General features: G+C 33.3%; 3 protein-coding genes across 3 annotated transcripts; 1 reads left to right on the top strand and 2 right to left on the bottom strand.

Moving 5' to 3' along the window:
- Window positions 1-280: 280 nt before the first annotated feature.
- LOC141672993 (uncharacterized) lies at window positions 281-5,904 on the bottom strand. Its single transcript, XM_074479712.1, has 13 exons — window positions 5,733-5,904; window positions 5,246-5,327; window positions 5,049-5,138; window positions 4,399-4,476; window positions 4,087-4,161; window positions 3,830-3,882; window positions 3,290-3,440; window positions 2,509-2,619; window positions 1,769-1,895; window positions 1,527-1,624; window positions 956-1,094; window positions 664-716; window positions 281-580 (listed from the first exon to the last, which is right to left on the bottom strand). Exons 1-13 carry the CDS (start codon window positions 5,804-5,806, stop codon window positions 497-499), a joined length of 1,215 nt encoding a protein of 404 aa, XP_074335813.1. The 5' UTR covers window positions 5,807-5,904; the 3' UTR covers window positions 281-496.
- A 1,298-nt stretch (window positions 5,905-7,202) lies between these two features.
- On the top strand, window positions 7,203-9,776 carry LOC141673105 (uncharacterized). The gene is made up of 4 exons (XM_074479839.1): window positions 7,203-7,279; window positions 7,394-8,180; window positions 9,365-9,514; window positions 9,690-9,776. Exons 1-4 carry the CDS (start codon window positions 7,203-7,205, stop codon window positions 9,774-9,776), a joined length of 1,101 nt encoding a protein of 366 aa, XP_074335940.1.
- Window positions 9,777-10,681: 905 nt separating this feature from the next.
- LOC141672829 (DEAD-box ATP-dependent RNA helicase 16) lies at window positions 10,682-20,891 on the bottom strand. The gene is made up of 15 exons (XM_074479513.1): window positions 20,683-20,891; window positions 19,186-19,344; window positions 18,904-18,993; window positions 18,677-18,805; window positions 18,425-18,525; window positions 18,099-18,213; window positions 17,183-17,314; window positions 16,974-17,039; window positions 16,661-16,831; window positions 14,340-14,435; window positions 13,280-13,414; window positions 12,695-12,777; window positions 11,694-11,731; window positions 11,388-11,602; window positions 10,682-10,914 (listed from the first exon to the last, which is right to left on the bottom strand). Exons 1-15 carry the CDS (start codon window positions 20,851-20,853, stop codon window positions 10,828-10,830), a joined length of 1,788 nt encoding a protein of 595 aa, XP_074335614.1. The 5' UTR covers window positions 20,854-20,891; the 3' UTR covers window positions 10,682-10,827.

The following is a 20,891-nucleotide window of genomic DNA, read 5'->3' as shown; positions in this document are numbered from 1 at the left end:
GAGATATGCTTGTGCCTGTTCCCTCTGTATTTGGCCTAATACAAGGCCAGCCCCGAGATTTGAATGGCCCTAGTCGAAATTAGTTTACGGGATCCTAACATACATATATCATGCAAATTCATATATATTTAGTTAAATACGTTGAAATTTTGGAGTCCTTGAGTATCGGGAGCTCTAGGCGCGAGCCTTACTCTCTATAGTCAGGATCACCCCTACCTAATATAGATGAATATCCATTAACAGAATACAAATTACGTTTTTCGTCTGAACAAGAAAGAAAAAACAAAAGCAGGAGAGATTTAATACCATGCAGATTTTTCACCCCGTTTATTTGATCATCTGAACGTACCAGCACAGAGCGAGTTTTGTTGCAAAAGCTTCTACAGTCTACACATTATATATATCTAATGATATCCTATTGTAAATTGAGGGGAGAAATCATAGGTTGAACACAAGGGCATCGTCCTCCTTTAAATTATGGTTCTTTCGGGAACTTCTAATGTAAAAAAGGAGCCAGTCGTGGATCTGCACGATGAGGAAGACCAGTTCTAGCTCCCAAAGCTCTACAGCTGGCAGCTGCCTGCATTTGGACACTTCAAAACATCAAAAAAAAGAATCTGAAGGCATGCGCGAATCAATAGTAGGATATAAAAGTTGATGTACCACTTGAGCAGCAAACGGCAACATTTTTTCAGGTGGCATATTGGCACAGATAGCTACACATGAATAAGCAAGAAATGCTTAAATTTACTTGTGAAATATTGAAAGAAACTGTAAGCCGTAAAAAAATGGGATGAATTCAGTTCCGAGAAATATAAGACAGAGACTTCGTATCTTATTTTCTATGACTGCTCATATAATTGAGATTTCTCTAACACTGAAAATAAGAATTGGAGCATAAAGGGTGGGTAAATAGGTGCCTTTGTTAGAAATATAAATAACACTATCTACGAACCATATAAAACTGCTCCGATAAAGGCATCTCCTGCACCAGTTGTATCAACAAGTTCTAGAGGTGGTATCTTTTCCGCTGTTCCTAAATAAAACCTTCCATTCACCAATCCAATTCCTTCTGCACTTAACTGTAGCTGATTCTGCAAGGGGTTAAATTAGAAACTTCAGATTCATGACTAAACCTAATAAATACTATTGTGAAACCGAATTTACTGGCGTAGATGAAGTCTGAAACAAAAAGACTGCAGCAAACTAAGATATCAATGAAAACAATAACAAGCCAAATCAAGCTTTAATGTCAGATATCCTATCATAATTTGTACCATAAGACTGTCAAGAGACAACATATATAACAAAAGTTTTTATTAGATCTTTTCATTGTGGCATCTCTTTGTTTAACTTTTAACATAGACACTGGTAGAAAGAAAGACCTACGAAAGTAAGTTGCCAAAAATTCTCTGATATCATACAAAATTATACTGCAAAGAATCATCTCGCCTGTCCTGTAAATTTATGATACCTATGAAGACAAATCAACTCTGATTAATTGGAGAGAACTCAGAATTACTTACAGATGAAATACATGTTGGGATGGATTTATTTGAATCTCTTTTCTTTTTCATTAATTCATATTGACTATCCGCATCTAATTCTTCAGATTGAACACCATCTGCTACATGGAAAGAGTTCCAATTACATTCTAGTATTATTACTTCATATGAAGACATCTAGTCCATGCCTTGAAACACTGTTTCAAGTGCACATGTGCACATTTAAGAGGATTTGAACAATAACAAATCGCTAAAAAGCATACCACCTAAACATCTCTCAAGCATCAGGCACCCATCTTCACCCAAGGTCACAATCACAAATTTAACTTTCGGCAACTTCAAAAGCATACAAACAAGTGCTTTTGGAATAGATGACGCCTCGGTCCAAGCCTGTCAGATTACAAACATACACATTCATTCCGTATATTAGTGTCTATCGAGTAGCATGTGCAACCATTTGCATGATAATATACCGTAAAAGTTAATTAAGCTTATAGATCATCTCAAGACAAATGACATGATGTAGTTGCACTCTAAAGTACAATAACAATATTGATAAAACCATTTCGCAATGACCAGAAATAATGACCCTAAAAAATATTCAACTGTTTGGAAAGGAGGGTAAGCTTCTTTATATTTAATTAACATATACAAAATTTGTTTCTTTGTATAATCTTTTAAAACACTATCACACCTAAAGTACATGTTATGCAGATTCTAATGCAGAGATATTACACCTACGAGATCTCACTAGTGGAACTTAGATACTTTTTAGAACTCGGACGTAATTATTTTACAGTTAGTACTCTCAAAATTTTGCCTCATAAAGTAGATTAAGATTAGGAAATAGTTTGCTAGTTTGCTACTATATAAATATATATATCCAAGTATAAATCTATACCACATTAACAGCAAAGATAAAATTATAGTAAAATACCTTGCTACTAATTTAGAAAAAAACAAGTAATTGTTATCAACACTTCACTTCTAGTAAGGTGCTTGCCTGTGGAAATTTCGCGGAGCATATAACATAATCTGTCAAACTCAAAAGATCATCCAACCCTTCCCTTTTCTTTTCGGCATCAATTAGCATAGGTATACCCATGCGATTTGCCTGCACTGAAAGAACATAAAGGGCTTACATGTACATTGTGAATTATGATTTCACTTAAAATGTTTATACCAACAACAAACAAAATCAAAGACATTTCAGTATAATTCTCGACAATTAAAGAAGTTCGACATGCTTATCCATCAGCTTTTGAACGTACCGAATGCAATAGTCATTAATATAAATTTGATGTAACTTAAATAAATTAAGTGCATGAAAATAACTGTATAATAAAGTTTGTGCGAACCAATATTGTTAGCAAATGCATTTTCTTGTCCAACCACATTGGATGACCCTGTCTGTTATGAATTTAGCACCAAGGCATAACACATTGAATATGCATATGAGCAATGTGGTTGTGCTTGCGTGCATGCATTGATGTAGGAGAAGCATGATTTGATAGGTAGTCTACTTCATGAGTTCTAAGAAATAACAGGACTAGCTGGCAATTTTAATTGAAAAGTAGGGAGTTTCTATTTTGTGAAACTGGAAGGGAACAACAGACAAAAAGTTTACCCTCCCTACGCAAATGCAGAAAAAGAAATGGTAGAAGATGGCAGATATTCTGAATTTCACGATGGTTTGCTACCAATAGTTAGAGAAGGAAAAAGTTCATAAACTAAGACCACAATGGAATTTGTAAGGAATATATAATAAAGCAAAAGACAATTACCTCTTGAGCAATAACTATAGCAGTTTCATGCAATCTGACATCAGAATAGAGTAATCTAACACCATCCAGAGCAGCTGACAAATTTGTCTTGGATATGTCATCAGGGATCATAGGAGGGAATCCTGGAGTGTGAATACATGTCCGAGTTTTCCTGTAACATTATAGTAGCATTGTTTCTTTAGAAATGCCTTCCAGGAAACAACGATAGATTTCATCTGGCGTTATCTTAACATAGGCTGCCATGTATTTTTTATTTATTTTTCATGAACACAGAAAGAAGGGTATCTCCGTAAACCAAAGCTTTAAAACTGGTCAATACTGAAGAAATCATGCTTGACTTAGTAACATCTACAGTATATTCCTGTCATATACACTGAGGAAAAGCACTTAACAACGATACATAGACGCAAACGCCCCTAAACTTGATTAGATCATAATTGACGACCTTCACTGGATTATGTTAAGATTTTGCCAATCAACTTGAGCACATAAAGTACATTATTATAGAGGAAAAGAGGGGAAGTAGACAGAAAGACTCACGTTTCACTGTCAACAATGATATATGTAAAAGGTGAATTGCCATCCTTAGAGACCTGGAAGAGAAAAGAGGCATAATAAAATTAAGCAAGACTAAATTACAAAGCAATGTATGCAGGACAGTTATGGATGAACATATTAAAGCAATAAAGTACTGGCAGCTAGATTAAAATAAATGGGCAACGTTTTATTAGTAGAAATTTTCCTGGCAAGAAACTGCTCTATTTGGATGTGAAATTACAAAACATTATTCAGCTTACCACAAGAAAAGAAGTATCAACACTATCAGCTTGTAGTTCCTCCAGTATACCTCTTCCTTGAGCATCACCAGCTATCTATCAATAAATTATAAGCACACAAGGTTTTCAAACAATCATATCTCGGCATAGATTTGATGAAAGAAAAAATTAAAGCCAAGCCAGACTTTCTGAATACAGTGGGAATTGGGAAAGAATGAGATAGCATGATTGTATAACACCAAAAAATAGGGCATTTATTAATAATTAAAAAGTTCATGTTGTAGCAAACATGAGCAACTTCGCAATTAATATTAGAAACATAGTATTGGATACCTTGGAAATCAGCCGTGCGTTTAAGCCCAAACGAGCTGCACATGTTAATGCATTTCCTGCATTCCCACCTCCTTGAACCTAAAAAGATAAAATTGTGCACATCCAAACAGAAAAATCCTCTAACATTTTCATCAAATACTAAACTCAATTGTAAAAGAAAAATATTGGAAAAGTGACGAACGAAATTAAGAAGATATTTTGTAGTAGGGGAGAATGCGTACGATAATTTCCTTAAAAGTATAAGTTTTCTAAGCTCAATCTTGGAAGTGCAATGAAATATAACAATTTCAATATTTACTAAACAAGATAAATTAGCGGAAAAAACTTTAATGCACACTTATACTTCTTAACAGGTTTGTGGTTCTCCAAATATACATACCCAGTCTATCCCTCATTCTTCCCTTCTCAAATCTCAGCAATTTGGATAAAAGAAGCTCATTTTACAAACTTCTGTGCATTCAGCTTTGTGCTCTATAAATATACACTTCCGGGATCAGGAAAACCACAAAGTTCAAATTCAATTTTAAGAAGCTTTAGAGCTCAGTCAAAATAGTAAGGGCTTTCATCGACTCCGCAAGTATTATCTAAAACAGCAAATATCTAAATTGAACAACAATTTTAATCAAAAGCAATCAAATTTAATAATGTACCTTCAAGCTAGTGCTTCTAATCTTATCATCCGGATTCGGATAAGAATCGACAGTAGCCAAAATATCCACCGCCACACCCCCAACACCTAACTATATCATAAAAATCCAATCTTTAAAACAAGAACTCCTAAATTACAACAAACACAATACTATACATACAAATACAAAAATACACAAAAAGAGCAAAAAATTGATACCACAGTTCTACTTTCAGGAAGTGGAGAAAGAGGGCCTGCACAAGCTTGAACCACTAAAGAAGACATTTTTCCTCTAAAATTCCTGCAAGAACAAATGTTAGATAGAGATACAAACAATCTTGTAAGTAAAGATTCAATCTTTATACTATTTTAGTGCCACATAACAAGAATGTGTGTGTAATTAATAATCAAAATCACTAAAAAAGGTCATTTTTACTCTAAAATTTCTTCAAGAACATATGTGGATATAGATACAAACAATCTTGAATGTAAAGATCCAAACTTTATACTAATTAAATAATCAAAACCACTAAAGAAGACATTTTTACTTGAAAATTTCTGCAAGAACATAAGTTAGAGATAGATATAAACAATCTTGTATGTAAAGATCCAAGCTTTTTACTATTTTAGTGCCACATAAAACAAGAATGTATGTGTAATTAATTAATAAAATGCATAATTCAAGAAAAGAATAAAAATTTGGTACCTAAAAGATAAAGGGTAAGTTGAAGGGAGAGGAGTGTAGAGATTAAGCATGATGGTGTTAAAGATTATCACCATACAAGCTTAATTCTTGCTAATTGTGACCAAGAACACAAGAAGTTTTTATTTTTTTTATTTTTCTTTTTGCAGTAAAATTTTAAGTTTATATTTTATTGTTTTTGAAAATCTATTTGGGAGAACTGAAAGTGAAAGAAATAAAAGATTGGTTGACATGCAGCCAAAACAGATAAGTGCAACATTTGTTTGTTCTTGTACATTTTTTGTTGAAGTTTTTAGCTCAAGTCATGATAAACAGTTTGAAGTTTTCCGGGATACATAAAATATATTCTCTGTTCGAACTCGATCCGCACTTAAAAAATTAAAAAAATTGATGCATATAATATTTTATGTATTCCAACTTGACATAAAAATTTGATTGATTTTCTTAAACATTTAAATCTTATTTAAAAAATGATGAATTTCGGCGTGAAATCATAAAATTGAGCCCCTTTATTGAAAAAAGATAAAAATTGAACTTAATTAAATATTTTGACAGTTACTATAATTTAGAAATCCTTACAATATAAAATCTTAAATAAAATACTATAAATTAAAATTAGAATTAATTATAAAATTTATATATTTCCTTCTACATAAATAAATATATATTGCAGCCATTGTTCTAAAAAGGGAAAATCGGAATTGTTCGGCAGAATAATCTTTCGATGATTAATCGAAAAATCGGTGATTAATCGGATTGATTAATCAAGCATTAACCGAATTTGTTTAATAAAATATAAAAATAATTAATTTATTAAACTAAATATTTTAAATTGAGAAGAAAAATGCAGTGATAAATCGGATTATAAAATCGAATCGGTAGAGCATATTGAAATGATTAATCGATAAAATCAGTGATTTTTACAACAAAGATTACAGCTACGTATAAATGCTAATCATCAACAGGAATAAAATAATATAGAAAATAAACACCAACAAGTGATGAGACCGGGTAAAAAGAGAAAAAATGACAAAAAATAGCCTATTTTTGAAAAAAATTAACCAAAACAGCTATCCTGAAAAAGTGATCAATTTTAGCCGATTGAATACTCCACAGTTGGATATCCCAATTTATATAAGATACCCACTGATAGTTGGGTATCTCATATGAATACTCACTGACAGCTGTGTATCTCATCCGCTAAAGCTGGCCAACATTTGAGAAATTGGTCATTTTTGTTAATTTTGTGTAAAAATATGTTCCGCTAAAGTTGGCCAACATTTGAGAAATTGGTCATTTTTGTTAATTTTGTGTAAAAATATGTTAAATTTGTCCTTCACCCTAAAAAAACCCGTATTATCGGGCCATTATGTTGCTAAATTATTTATAGTCCTCTTCCTACTGAATTTTGATAAATATTAAAACGCAGTTCTATAGAAACCCTAATACAGTTCGTAGCATAGTACAGAAGCCATGGCTTGCGATTTACCAGATGACATGTTGATCGAAATTTTCAAGATCCTTCCGATAATATGCATTTTACGTTGCAGGTGCGTTCAAAAATCATGGTGTTTCGTTATACAGAGTCCGATTTTCGTCAACGTTCACATGAAATATAACTTGAAAACTCTCAAATATTTACTTTTTCACTCTTTTTGGAATAGTAAATTACTGTCACTGCATTTTGATGATGAAAAATGTGAAAAGTATCAATCGCTGCAGCCTCTTCCAGGCATGCCTGAGCTCGTAGATTTTACCGAACATAATTTTGTGACCTGGTATGCAACATTGAATGGTTTAATATGTTTGTCTACGTCATTTACAGATTATAAACCTGAGAATTATAATAGCGAGATTTTTGTATGGAACCCTACTGTTCGAAAATTTATAACTCTTCCTGATTCTCCCCGGTTAGAAATTCCGGAGTTTGGAGATTATTGTCAGGTGAAGTTAGCTTTTCGATTTTTTCCTGGGAGTCTTGATTTCAAGGTGGTTAAGATTGTGCATGATAGTTACTACAAGAATAAAAGTGAGGCAACTTTAGTCGATGTTTATACTCGAAGTACTAATTCTTGGAAGACGATTAGTCAAGAAAATGTTATCAGGCCTTTGTATTTCGATAGAAGTGATGGTGTGTTTGTTGGTGCTTCTGCATTTTGGTTAGGAGGGGGTAAAATTGTGTGTTTTGATACAGACAATGATGTAATGCGAGAAATTGATCTGCCAGAATCGACAGATGTGATGAGCTTTTCAATTCGAGCATCTGGTGAATCACTCGCTCTGTTTGCGAGAAATTTAAAATTCACTGTTTTGAACATGTGGATCTTGGAAGGAGGATTAGCAAACAATGAAATTGTTTGGAAGAAAAAATTTGATTTTTGTCTGAAGTACGAGAACTGGTTGAGATTTGAATTAGGTATGGATGCATTAGGTTTTAGGAACAACGGTGAGGTACTTCTGAGAAAATGTCAGTATTTGATTTCACATAATGTGAGCATGATGAGATGAAGTATTATGCTAAACGAATGAATTTGCTGTTTCGTGATGAGCTACTGAATCCACCTGAACCGGATATGTTGCACCTTCGTGGAGAAGTTTCTCTGAATCCATTCCCGGAGAATCTGGCCTTGCTTGGTTCTGGTTAATGTCGATAGCACAACAAAAGGAATCGAGTTAGAGGGGAAGGGTATGGCTTTCACAATAATTGTTCTTTGTACTGTTTGATGTTTTGCAGAGGTAGTGCAGTAAATCGAAAATATAATTCGATTTACTGAGCATTGTCAATGCTTGCTAAGTTCTGGGAGAGTCTGGCTTTGTAATGTTTTATGCTGATTCATTGAGGATATGTGATTGAGTTGAGTTTTCTCACATTTGAGGTTTGTGATTTTATTGATTCAACTACTTATATAGTTATTAAGAGTTTAAGTTTTTGTTAGTGAAACTTGATTTGAGTATGAAAACAACACTTAACTTATGTAGTAGTAGTAGTTCAAACTAAAGAAGCTGCAATTACTTTATTAGGGTAGCCAAAATACTAAAATCGACATAAGATGGTTAGGGGTGAGAAATAAAATAGTCAAACCGATCGAACCGGACCGGACCAAACCGACTTTTTCGGTTTTTTCGGCGGTTCGACTTGGTCTAGATTTGGTATGAATAAAAACCGTTATTTTACGGTTCGATCTGGTTTTCATCTCCAAACCGGACTGTTTCAATATATATTAATATATTTATTATAATTATATACTATTTATATAAATATATTAATTACTTAAGTTTATTTTATACTCTATATATTTATTTTATAATTAATATCTTCAAATTAGTATTTTACATGTAATATTTGTATTCTAAATTTTAAAAAATAATAAATTTTATATTTATGTATTTAGTTAGGTTTCAAAGCCAGTTACCTGACCGTACCGCACTGTTAAATCGCGATCTGGTCTGGTATGGTCCGAAATTTCAAACGGTCGGGTCCGGTTTGATATTCTGTAAAACTGTTATATATGGTCCGGTCCGATTAGATCGTAAAAAACCGACCAAACCGACCGTTGTACACCCTTTGCTCAATGATATGATCACCGTTGCGTGTCTTAGTTGTCAGACTCATTGTTCGATTTGTTACTGTCTAGCACATCCTTGACGGTGGATACTGGGTATCAGAGGTTAAAGAGCTTCATCAGAGGTCTGGCATTGTTAGCCTTTCATGTCTCAGAAGCGGAGAAACTGCAGGAAGCAATGCACGGTTCTTGAATTCAAAACGAAGCAGCACTCACTGTCAGGTAAGTAATCTATGGTCCTTCCTTGTCCGATTAACTGCTTAAGCTACAAATGATTGTTCTGCAATGGCTTGTGGAACTACTCGAGCTTCCTGAACATTGCCTGAACACTGGTAATCCTTTCCTGCTTTAAAATGTCGAATATGCTATTAATGAGGTCTTATATTCAAAATGTCAGTCAGATGTTCAAGAAAAACTTACAAGTAAGAGAAGTAGCCGAATCTATATGATGAGAATTTACAATTGGGGACTTCAGTGTGGTTAAAATAGAGAATTAGTTCAACTTTAAAGAACTATACTGAGGGGTCCTGGTATGTCCAGGGTCGTTTAAATAACACACTACTTTAGGGTGTCAGATCTATATTTCAACAGCCCGGATCTAAATAACACACTGCTTCAGGCTCGCGATGGCAATTGACAGAGCAAATAAAGCGGCTCGCGATAGTAGCAAGATCATACATAGCATATTGCAACTTTGCAAGGGAGCTAATAATGTTGAGGAAAGTTCTAAGAAGTAAGATCAGGTTACAGAATTGTTGAAGATCAATGCTAGGGACCTCAAAATGGATCCAAATTTTTCCCCAAATTAACTTCAAAATGAAAAATCAACAAAATTTGCATTAGACTAGTTAACTAGTAGTGAAAACCCTAGTAAAACGAAAACCATTTAGACCTTGACATTGTGATATTGAGGTTTGATAAGATATAGTTGGATAACAGATAACATATAGTATATGCCAATTGGACTTCATATCACATACCCCAACAATGCCTTCAAAGTGAAAATTCATTTTCTTAAAGAATTTTTCCAAGTTTCATAACATCAACAAAGCCAGATAATTAATCCTCCTATCGATGTTTTACATTATGCAAAGTTTGTCACCACATCATTCCATATCACATTATTTGGAACCTCCAACTTCGAACCAGCTAGACTCGCTAAGAAAGTAACCAAGACAAAAAGAGTCCTCGCGAGTTCTGTTTTGGCATCAGAAGAGAGAGTTCCTTCCTCAAGTTCTTTCATGTTATTCCCAAACCAGTCCCCTTGCCTTTACAAGCATTTTAACTTTGTAAGTATCAGATCATTACTACTAATCTCATTTTGTTGTGCACAAGTTTCCCCGAGCCTAAATTATTAGCAGTAGCCACCCAAAGTAGCGCAAACATGTATATCAAATCAAATGATCTTCTATAATAATTAACAAGGACCAAGAATCGTAGGGAAAATAGTCGTTGCAGTACTAACTCGATACAAAAATGAGGGGCCTTGCAAGTTACAACATTAGACCACCTAAAACTATATGTAACACAATGCATCATGTGTGTTTCCTTTTGTGTTTTTTGCCACTATCCCCATCGTTCCCCTTCCTTTTCATCCCACCTTTTGAAAAATTCTTATGTCCCTGTAGGCACGAAAGAGCACATGCATAAGCAGGTAACAATGTATATTGCCAAGCCAACAAAACCACTCTACAAATATACTTAATACTTCTACCGAAAAGATCTTACGGAAAAGATAATATCCGAACCAATATATAATAAATTCTATAAAAACAATGGACAGGAAATATGTTTTTGTTTGTCGCTGTAGTGTCCTTTTATTATTTTTCCTCTTTCAACTTATGGCTGCAAATTATGAAGTAGTCTTAGGACCAGCTTTTAGTAACACAGGTGTGATATGATACATGAACTAGGCATGAACATGTTAAATTGACTTAAAATCTGCCTAACAAAATATTATCTTGAACTAGCAAGTGAATCATGTGGTATATCACATCAATAACATTTCGCTGTTATTAAGTGTAGGCATCAGACTAAACCAATTTTTTCATTAAGGTAAGGGAAAAGGAGCATAAGAAAAGCAACTTTTCTATACCTCAGCAGAGAAACTTTTGAGAGGATCTCTGTTCTTAGATTTTCCCTGTGATCCCCTGCGGCGAGAAGAATTATTAATTTTTCTCATTACTGAGCTAGCAAGCTTAACAATATTGCTCGCTTCTTGTGTTGTTGGATCTAGTAGGTATGCGGGAACATCACGCAAGTGAGGAGCAGGGGCCTTTTTACTTAAAGGCTTATCATGTTTCAGAAGATCTGCCCACATAATTAAAAAAACCCATCAGACTCAACATTAAGAACATTAAAAAATAATTAGGATACATGATCCAGGTAAAAACATTCTTACCTAAATCCTTGGGATTATTTTGGAAATGAGCCTTCAACCTGGCAGATGCACAGAGTAAAACATGATGTTAACAGAAAAAAACTGTGTGCATGCATTAGCTCAAAATTAAACTTGATAGCAAAACCGATGTTTTTAAGTTGATATAAAAAAATTAACATGCCATGACATACAGAATGTAGTTGGCAATAAAATAAGATAGCCAGACCAATGATTTTTTGTTGACATAATAGAAGTTGGAAAAAACATCTCACGTGATAGCACCTAAAAAGGCCAAACAAAAAATGCTAGAAGGTGATTTTAATTGCATTTACTCCACACATGATTGACCAACTATCAAATTGGTAATAAAAAGTAAAATTATGTTGCGCTTTAAAAGACATCCAGAAGGCAACAAAAAACAGACTATTCATGTGGACAAAACTATAAAAGGCCACGAAATGCAAGGTAAATTTTAATTTGTTTTTACTGCACATGATTACTATGTTGAGCTCTAAACACTATGTTCTTAGCATAAGAAAAGGCATATGTTGTATGGTTTTGAATTGTACTTAATGATGTGTGCACGTACAAAGTCGAGAGTTATCTGGGTTAACTGGAAACAACTGCAGTCCTAAATAACATCTTCAAGTGACATTTTTTATAGCAACTTCTATGATTTAAGTACATACAACTATACAAGTCGGGAAACAGCTTTTTATTTTGCATGCCAACAGAAACACAATAAGATTCAGTCTCCAAAGTACTAAATTGAATGTGGTTAAACCAATATGAAAAGATCCATAGCCCTTAACAAAAATTATGCAAACATAGTTGCAACAAGCAAATGCGTAAGTTTAGGTCATGAGATAAATATAATCTTAAATTAAACAGAGAAAATAATCAAATTAAAAATATATATTTGATCTTAATTGTAAAGAGAATATAATTCAAAAACAGGTGGTGCAGAGTCTAAACACCTACAGTTGAACACTACGCAGAAAATGTGGAACAAGATTACTCACTTTTCAGAATTTAAAATCTCATTTCTTAGATCCTGAGCTCGGGATTCTCTCACTGCAATTTTCGTTACACTTCTTGCAACATCCTGTAGAGGTCAATTAATTAGTATCTTGGTGTTTCTTATATAAAAAACAAAACTTATATATACACAGAGCTCAATATACATTATATAGGGTTGCTTTATTCATGTGTAAAGGTCAAGACTTTGAATGTTCTAAAATCTAAAGTAAGTATAAAAAGTTTATAACATATAATAAGAGAGGTAATGAGTTGAAATTTGAAATTTTCATATTCAACTATCTTCAAAAAGAATTAAATACAAATATTTTTTAAAAAAAACTTGTACTTTGATTTATGAGCTAGTATACATAAATATAACAACTAGAGATACAAGATTAATCATACGAACTCAAGACTTGTCTTAATTGGCTTCCTTGAAATGAGTTCAGGTAAAAGTCAAATAAAAGAATTGTACACATAATTCAAAGAGGGACAAAACCGTCTACTTCAAACAACATAACTGAAAACACCAAACATCGAATTTAATTAACCATTGAAATTGCTGGTATAGGCCATTGTAAACATACCTCAGCTCTATATCGTAGAGATTCTACGGCATTATCAGTTGGAAAACGAAACTTAGCAATAGCGTTTGAATCTGAACCATTTTCCCCCAATAAAGCTTCTATTTCTTCAAAAACATTTTCTTCCTCCGGAGCAACCTGATAGATAGAAGTAGTCAAAACAATTACAGAGATAGAGCTCATGACAGAGATTATTGATTAATCAACAGCACAAATAGTAGCTCGTCTAAAAATCATCAACAGCTCTCCGCCATGTTGGCTATAATAAAGCATCGAATAATGTGTATAAGAAATATTAAACTTCATCGTGTCATAAATGGATTAAATTATTTCTGTTGATGGTACCTGATTCCTAAAAAAATCTCTGTTCTTCCTCATTTAACCCACAGAAATATCATTTGCCTTGAACTAATTAAACCAATGACATAATTTGAATGAAAACCAATATCAAACCAACTAAAACAATTCCAACCCAGTTCATTATATGAATGGCATGGATTAATGTCTTAAAAATTGGTGATAATGCTTTAATTAGAATGGCAGGTCAAGTAGTAAATCAGTGTATATTAGAAGTCAACCGCTAGTACAAGGCTTTGATGTAGTAAAAACATTTTGATGCTTGTGATTGGTGTGCACGGACTCTAAAGCTAAAGAAAAGTTGCAAACAGAGATTGTATATCCAAGACAGAAATGGTGATGGTAAAATCCTAATATGAGTAGTCATATACTAGTGGTAGGACCTTTAAGAAATATAAGAAAATAGATAAAGTAAGTTGGAACATAAGTTCATGAACAGGGACAATAGCAAGCAAGTACAAAATCATTACGACTAGATTCATATTCTCTACAAGTAAATATTATTCAATGGAGTGTCTGGAAGAGGACACCCTAAAAGGGAATAATCCTTCAGAGGAAAGTGTGTTTCTTTAGGTCAGTTCAATTATAAGATACAGGCTTGACCCGTAAATATATACTTGAACACATATTAAAAAGTCATGCAAAAAAAGTACAAGTCAGATATTTGTTCTCTAGCATAAAAATCTAATAAATAGTGAAAGCTTACAAGAGACACTGATTCACCCATGTCATATGCTCTTCCTGTCCGCCCAATTCTATGTACATAACGCACAGCACTTTGAGGCATGTCAAAATTTATAACCTGTTCAAATCACAGTACATGTTACCAAGTAAAAATCATATTAGAGTATCTTTCAAAGTCCTATAATGCTCCTGTAAAAAAAAGTCCTATAATGCTGGTCAGTTGCAAACTTGCACTAGCACAGTTATTAAAACCTACCCCTGCCACTAAAAGATTCAAATAGGGTACATGTAACTCTTCACTTTTCACACCTCCATCATAGAGGTAGACCAAGTGACCAAACAGTTTAATTCATTACTGATTCATATTGGTAGTAATCAAATCAACTTATTACTATTACTATTGAAATAGTTTTGTGTTACTATTCTCTCGTGCGAGAATTGCTCCTGAGAAGTTGCACCAAAACCCTATTTTTTAACCCCATACCTAAATTAAGCTCCCAACAAATTACGGGCTTATAATATTTATATTTGATACAGCCATATATTACTATATCATTCCGAACGTTTCATAAAGTTGAAGCACTTAGAAGCATCAACATAGTATACTATTAGACTGTCAGCAATAATAATGCTAACTGATTCATGAACAAGGAACTGTATTTCAATATTAAGGGTTGAGATTTGAAGTTTACAGCTTCATGCATTTCAAAAAAAGCTTGGTCTATCTTTATTTAAGTCATGGAGAGGTTTCAAATAAAGCTTGGTCTATCTTTGTTTAGAAATGATTCTTCATATCATGTTATCTTAAAAAGTGAGCAACTGAATAAATATTCACATCTCTATACACAATGCTCACTGCATCAAATTTCCCCAAGGTCTAACTTGGACTCTGTTGAGAAAAACATAATAAGTCTTTTCTTATCTATCTTCAGATAAGAGATAAAACGACCTTTCAAGTCTTTCTAAGGTCTTACGACACACAGACAGACACACACACACACACATACATACCTACATACATACATACATATGTATATATATATAGGGGGTTACTCCAATAGAAACCAATTTAGAATGGAAACTAGAAACCAAATAATTTTCTTTTTAAAATTAATTCGAAATATAACACATATGGTATGCAAATCGATCGTTGAGAGATGTAGAAAAATACAGTGAAATCGGATTTTAAAAAAAAAATACAGTTTGACGGGAAATATCAAATTAAAAACGGAGGGGAAAAGCTGAAATTGAGTGTGGGAGGGTGCAGGATAGTTGGGTGGTGTGATTTAGGGGGGACCATTAGATTAGGTAGATCTAATGGCTTAGATTAGTTCTAAGTTTCTATTTTAATTTTAGTTTGTATTTGATCATTCCCCTATATATATAAGACTGTATGATAAAACACATTAATTTGGATGACATAGTATTAAACAATAAATAAAATACTGGCAAAATAAAAAAAAATATTGGGCGCTCATGGAAATGTAGGAGCGGAATATATCTGGAACTTTTATTTCATGCATAGGCTTCATATAGAGATAGATTATTTTATAATATTCAGCTCTTTTAAACAAGAACGGGGGCAGCAAGCAGGTATGTGAAAGCAAAATACCATGTAACATATTCAAAACAATGAACAAAGAGTGACAACCATATAAAATTTTTGGATCATCTTCAGATAACTGTAGTTGCAATCTCTTATGACGTAAAAAATGAAAAGTTTACAATACAATTGGTGCCCTCCAAACTATCTCTCAGGGAAGTAATGGATAATGTGGTCTAGTTATCAGTTCAAAAACCCGAAAAAGGGTTACAAGTACACTATTTTTTTTCTTTACATAATTTATAATGAATCAAAATCCAAATGGTCATAAAATCCATATGCTACAAACCTTAGCTTTAATAGTTATTCAATTTTCTCTCATTCCTGTGATTGTAAAAATAATATTGATATTTAGCAATAAAAAGAAGTACTCCCTCTGTCCCATTCATTTCTATATACTTTCCTTTTTTGGATGTCCCATTCAATTCTATACATTCAAAATCTTACCCAAAATAGTAAAATTTTAAAATATAAAACTTAACCCCATTCACTTACATCTACACATTTCTTCCGCTACACCCACTATATATATTAAATATTGATTGAACCCACCACTTACTTACCCACTATTCTTACTTTTTCTCACTAAATTACACATTTTCTTAACCTCCGTGTCCAAACAATTGTATAAAAATCAATGGGACGGAGGGAGTAAAAAACTGATATTTAGCAACAAAAAAAAGGTAAAGAACGGATAACTCGATTCATCAACAAAGTCAGTCTATGGTTTTGTTTCTTACTGTGTGCACATTTTTAAAGTCTATTCCTCTTGCTACACCAGCTTCAGCGTCTTTGGCGTGCCTTTTAGATTTTTTTTTCGCAGCATGATCTCCATCACCATCTTGTTCCTTTTCTTTGTGGTCACCATCATCAGTAGCAATCATATAATCAAAAAGTCCGGCACTAAATCCCTAGGAAAATAAAAGGCACGAATTAAGACCAAACCGATACATTTGAAAAATGAGATTTAAAGTCAAGTGTATCACAGAAACTTAAAAAAAATTAACGTTTATGATGTGAAAGTACAAAAGGACTAGCACTCCAAAGCTATACCTCAATGATATGTTTACGAGAATTCAGTGGCAACTCCGAATTGAAAACAGCTGATTTAATTCCAAACTGACAACATCAAAATATTGTTTACAATTTTGACATCTACAATAGCCAATATATATTAAAGTAGCCAAAAAAATAAAAAAGAAGTAAACGGCATTTAATGGTAAATAGAAGGCTAGTCACATAAACACGTTGCATTAAGTTACCTGCTCCAAGAAAAGCTTTAGTCTAAAGCTCATGTCTATTGTGTTGGTAAATATTAAAACTTTTTTTTGGACCAGCTCCAGCTTTAAGAGAGCAAGGATGTGGACAAGCTTATCACGAGAACTGCATTTAATCTGCATAACAGAAACTAGAATTTCAAGAAATAGAAACCTATATTGTACATAGCAAGAAAAAAGAACCCTTCCGTATTGGAAGATTGTAGTTGTCAATTACTTTTTGTTTATTAAACTATGAATGACTGTAATTAGCTCGATATTCACCCTTTTTAGGCATTGATTAATTGTATTAGTATTAGGGTTTTGATTCCAAGTAGAACTATGCGATTCAACTATTTGGTATAAATTTAGGAAGTATTAGGTACTCCATCCTTTTCTGTTTTCCCTTCATAATCTATTCTGAGCTTTCTCCTGCATCAAGCTAGTGATCATGTCATCTACATCAGTATATCAATCTATTTGTTCCCTTGTTTTTTAGCAAACTCCTTCAGCCTTTATCTTCAAGACCACATTGCTATACACATAATGGTACCATGTTTTGTCTAAAAAAAAGTAGTACTTTGGGCAAAGTGACTAAAAGTAAGGATATAGCTCTAACAAAATCATATCATTCTATAGCCAAAACAAGGCGAGTCCAATCATGTACTTCTTCAAGCCTACACAGTTTCGAAGTAAAAAAACTTCAATACAACAACCACTACACTAGACCGAAACAAATTCATAACTGAAATTACATAGAACCTTTGAACAATAAGGTAAAGGTACTAATGAAGAGAGAAAAAAGAAAACACGCATAATTTTTTTGAGATAGAGATTATTAAAATTTAGGTCATACAAATAGACAAGTACATATAGCAGAAGAAAATCAGCCAGACAGCCAATATAGTCTTGAAGTTCTTACATAATATTGCTGAATATTTTTAGAAACAATGTCATCCTTTTCATTCCCATGATCACGTAAAGTTAAGATATAGGGATTGTGTAGTAGAGGCCTTGCCAGATTTTCAACTTCTTCACTGCAAAACAGAGCAGAAAGTGTATTTTGAATTTAGATAGTGTATGATGCATATAGGCAAGACAGGGTAATATCTACATTAAACAGAGCCCTTAAAAATTTTAATTTCTTGCTCGAGGCTCGATAAAGTTTCAGAAAGTTTTGGATACGGCAATTAAAATACATAGCATAATTTTATAAGTTGAGATTACACTTGAACCACACAAACATACCTTATAGTAGCAGACATAAGAAGACATTGACATCGACGAGGTATGTGAACAGTTAAAGCTTTCAAATCATTACCATGTCCAAATGACAGTAAAAGATCTGCCTGATAATATATACAACTAAATAATGTTAATTGTACATAGATATCTTGTAACAATCAATGTCTATAAGATTATCCACAACACAACTTGTGCTACACATAACAGGCACTTAAGTCATAAAAAAAGTTGCCAAAACCAACAAGAAGATGTCACCTCATCTAGAACGAGAACCGAGAGGGAATCTTGAATCTGTTTTCCTTGAAGCACACCTAAATTCAAGCATTTTAGTATACCTCCGGGAGTAGACACAAGAATATCAGGCCGCCCAGCCAATGCTACTTTCTGTCCACAAATACCGCAATCACAAATTACACCACATCACAAGATATACATTTTCTTAATTCAATAATACCAAACTGGTACAACACTAAAAAAAGTACCAAATCCGTAATCTGTGCATCCGTAGTGAACTGAACAACTTTAAGATGCACTCTACATAATTCAATCAACGACATCGCCTCATTATAAACCTACAATAATAACCAACACAACAATCACCTACATTTCCTAAACTCAAACACAAAGTTCCACAAAATTAAACATAACTACAAAAAATTAATCAATACTCGTCTACACAACTCGCTAGCAGGAAACAATCCCCGCATTTCCTAAACTCAAACACAAATTTCTGAAAAATAAAATTAAACTCAAAAAAACAATACTTGTTGACACAGCTCGCGAGTAGGAACAACAATAAACGCAACTGGAGCCAGCTTCTTCTGTTCCGCAACTTCCGCAAACAACTTCTGTAAAACCGGAAGCAGATATGCAAATGTCTTCCCCGAACCGGTATGAGCTCTAGTAATCACATCCTTCCCTTCCTAAAAACAAAATTAGACATTTACCTAAAAGATTGATGAAACTTAAAAACAGAAACACATATACTTTACAATCACAGAGTAATCACATCCTTCCCTTCCTAAAAAACGAAAACAGAAACTAATCAAAACAATTTACGAAACTTTAAAAATAGAAACACATAAAACAATTACAATCACCGAGAATTCACATAAATACATCATTCCCTTCCTAAAAACAAACTTATCGAAACATTTACAAAACTTGAAAGCAGAAACACCTATACAATTACATTTACCGAGTAATCAAATCTTTCCCTTCCTAAAAAACAAAAAAATACACTTATCCAACCAATTTACGACTTCAAAAACAAAAACAAATATACAATTACAATCACCGAGTAATCACATCCTTCCAACCAATTTACGACTTCAAAAACAAAAACAAATATACAATTACAATCACCGAGTAATCACATCCTTCCCTTCCTAAAATATTGAAACAGGTTACGAAACTTAGAAATAAAAACATGTAATACAATTACAATCACCGAGCAATCACATCTCTCCCTTCCTAAAAACAAAAATACATATACAATTACAATCACCTAGTAACCGCATCCTTCCCTTCCTACAAACAAACTCATCGCGAAACTTGAAAACAGAAACACGTACACAATTACAATCACCGAGCAATCGCAATCACATCCTTCACTTCTTAAAAACAAAAATACAAACTTATCGAAACAACTCACGAAACTTAAAAAACCGAAACACATACACATTTACAATTAAACATACTCTCTCCTCCCTAAAAACAAACTTATTGAAACGATTTACCAAACTTTAAAAAAAAAACACATATTCAATTACAATCACCTAGTAATCACATACTTCCCTTCCTAAAAACAAAATTATCGCGAAACTTGAAAACAGAAACACGTATACAATTACAATCACTAAGCAATAACATCCTCCCCTTCCTAAAAAACAAAAATCCAAACTTATCGAAACAATTCACGAAACTTAAAAACCGAAACACATACACATTTACAACTAAACATACTCTCTCCTTCCTAAAAACAAACTTATCGGAATGATTTAAATAAAAACCTAGTACAATTACAATCACAGAGTAATCACATCCTTCTATTCCTAAAATCAAAACTCAACAAACTTATCGAAACGATTCGCGGAAACTTACAAAACAGAAACACATACACATTTACAATTAAACATACTCTCTCCTTCCTAAAACAAACTTATCAAAACTATTTACGACACGAAACGACACGAAAACAGAAACAGGTGGACAACTACAGCTGCAATTGAATAAATTATGAGAAATTAGTTGAGAATTACGAGAATTAAGGGGATAGAGGAGCGTTGAATAGGAGTAGGATTAGTGACGCCTTTTTTAGAGAGGGCGCGAATGAGGCGAGAGTCGAGGCCGAGCTCTTCGAAGCTTTTCTCATCTTCTTTTGTTGATTCGCTCTCTGCGACTTCGATTTCGAGATTTGATTTTTCCGACATTTTTAGGGTTTGCTTTGGAGTTCTTGTGAGGTGGAGTT

This window comes from Apium graveolens, chromosome 7, assembly GCF_009905375.1.
Source record: "Apium graveolens cultivar Ventura chromosome 7, ASM990537v1, whole genome shotgun sequence".
In the NCBI taxonomy this organism is placed as follows: Eukaryota; Viridiplantae; Streptophyta; class Magnoliopsida; order Apiales; family Apiaceae; genus Apium; species Apium graveolens.
Note: the sequence above shows the minus strand (reverse complement) of the source record. Positions and strands in the feature narration are given on the sequence as shown.

Excerpts from the sequence above, each read along its gene's own strand:
- LOC141672993 (XM_074479712.1), bottom strand. The coding sequence starts at position 5,806 with ATGGTGATAATCTTTAACACCATCATGCTTAATCTCTACACTCCTCTC. Across the intron at positions 5,139-5,245 it reads TTCCTGAAAGTAGAACTGTG|TTAGGTGTTGGGGGTGTGGC; the intron begins GTATCAATTTTT and ends TTTATGATATAG. Across the intron at positions 3,883-4,086 it reads TTGATACTTCTTTTCTTGTG|GTCTCTAAGGATGGCAATTC; the intron begins GTAAGCTGAATA and ends TTTCTCTTCCAG.
- LOC141673105 (XM_074479839.1), top strand. The coding sequence starts at position 7,203 with ATGGCTTGCGATTTACCAGATGACATGTTGATCGAAATTTTCAAGATC. Across the intron at positions 7,280-7,393 it reads ATATGCATTTTACGTTGCAG|TAAATTACTGTCACTGCATT; the intron begins GTGCGTTCAAAA and ends TTTTTGGAATAG. Across the intron at positions 9,515-9,689 it reads GAAGCAGCACTCACTGTCAG|TCAGATGTTCAAGAAAAACT; the intron begins GTAAGTAATCTA and ends TCAAAATGTCAG.
- LOC141672829 (XM_074479513.1), bottom strand. The coding sequence starts at position 20,853 with ATGTCGGAAAAATCAAATCTCGAAATCGAAGTCGCAGAGAGCGAATCA. Across the intron at positions 18,806-18,903 it reads ATGCACAGATTACGGATTTG|AAAGTAGCATTGGCTGGGCG; the intron begins GTACTTTTTTTA and ends ATTTGTGGACAG. Across the intron at positions 13,415-14,339 it reads TGGGTGAATCAGTGTCTCTT|GTTGCTCCGGAGGAAGAAAA; the intron begins GTAAGCTTTCAC and ends TCTATCTATCAG.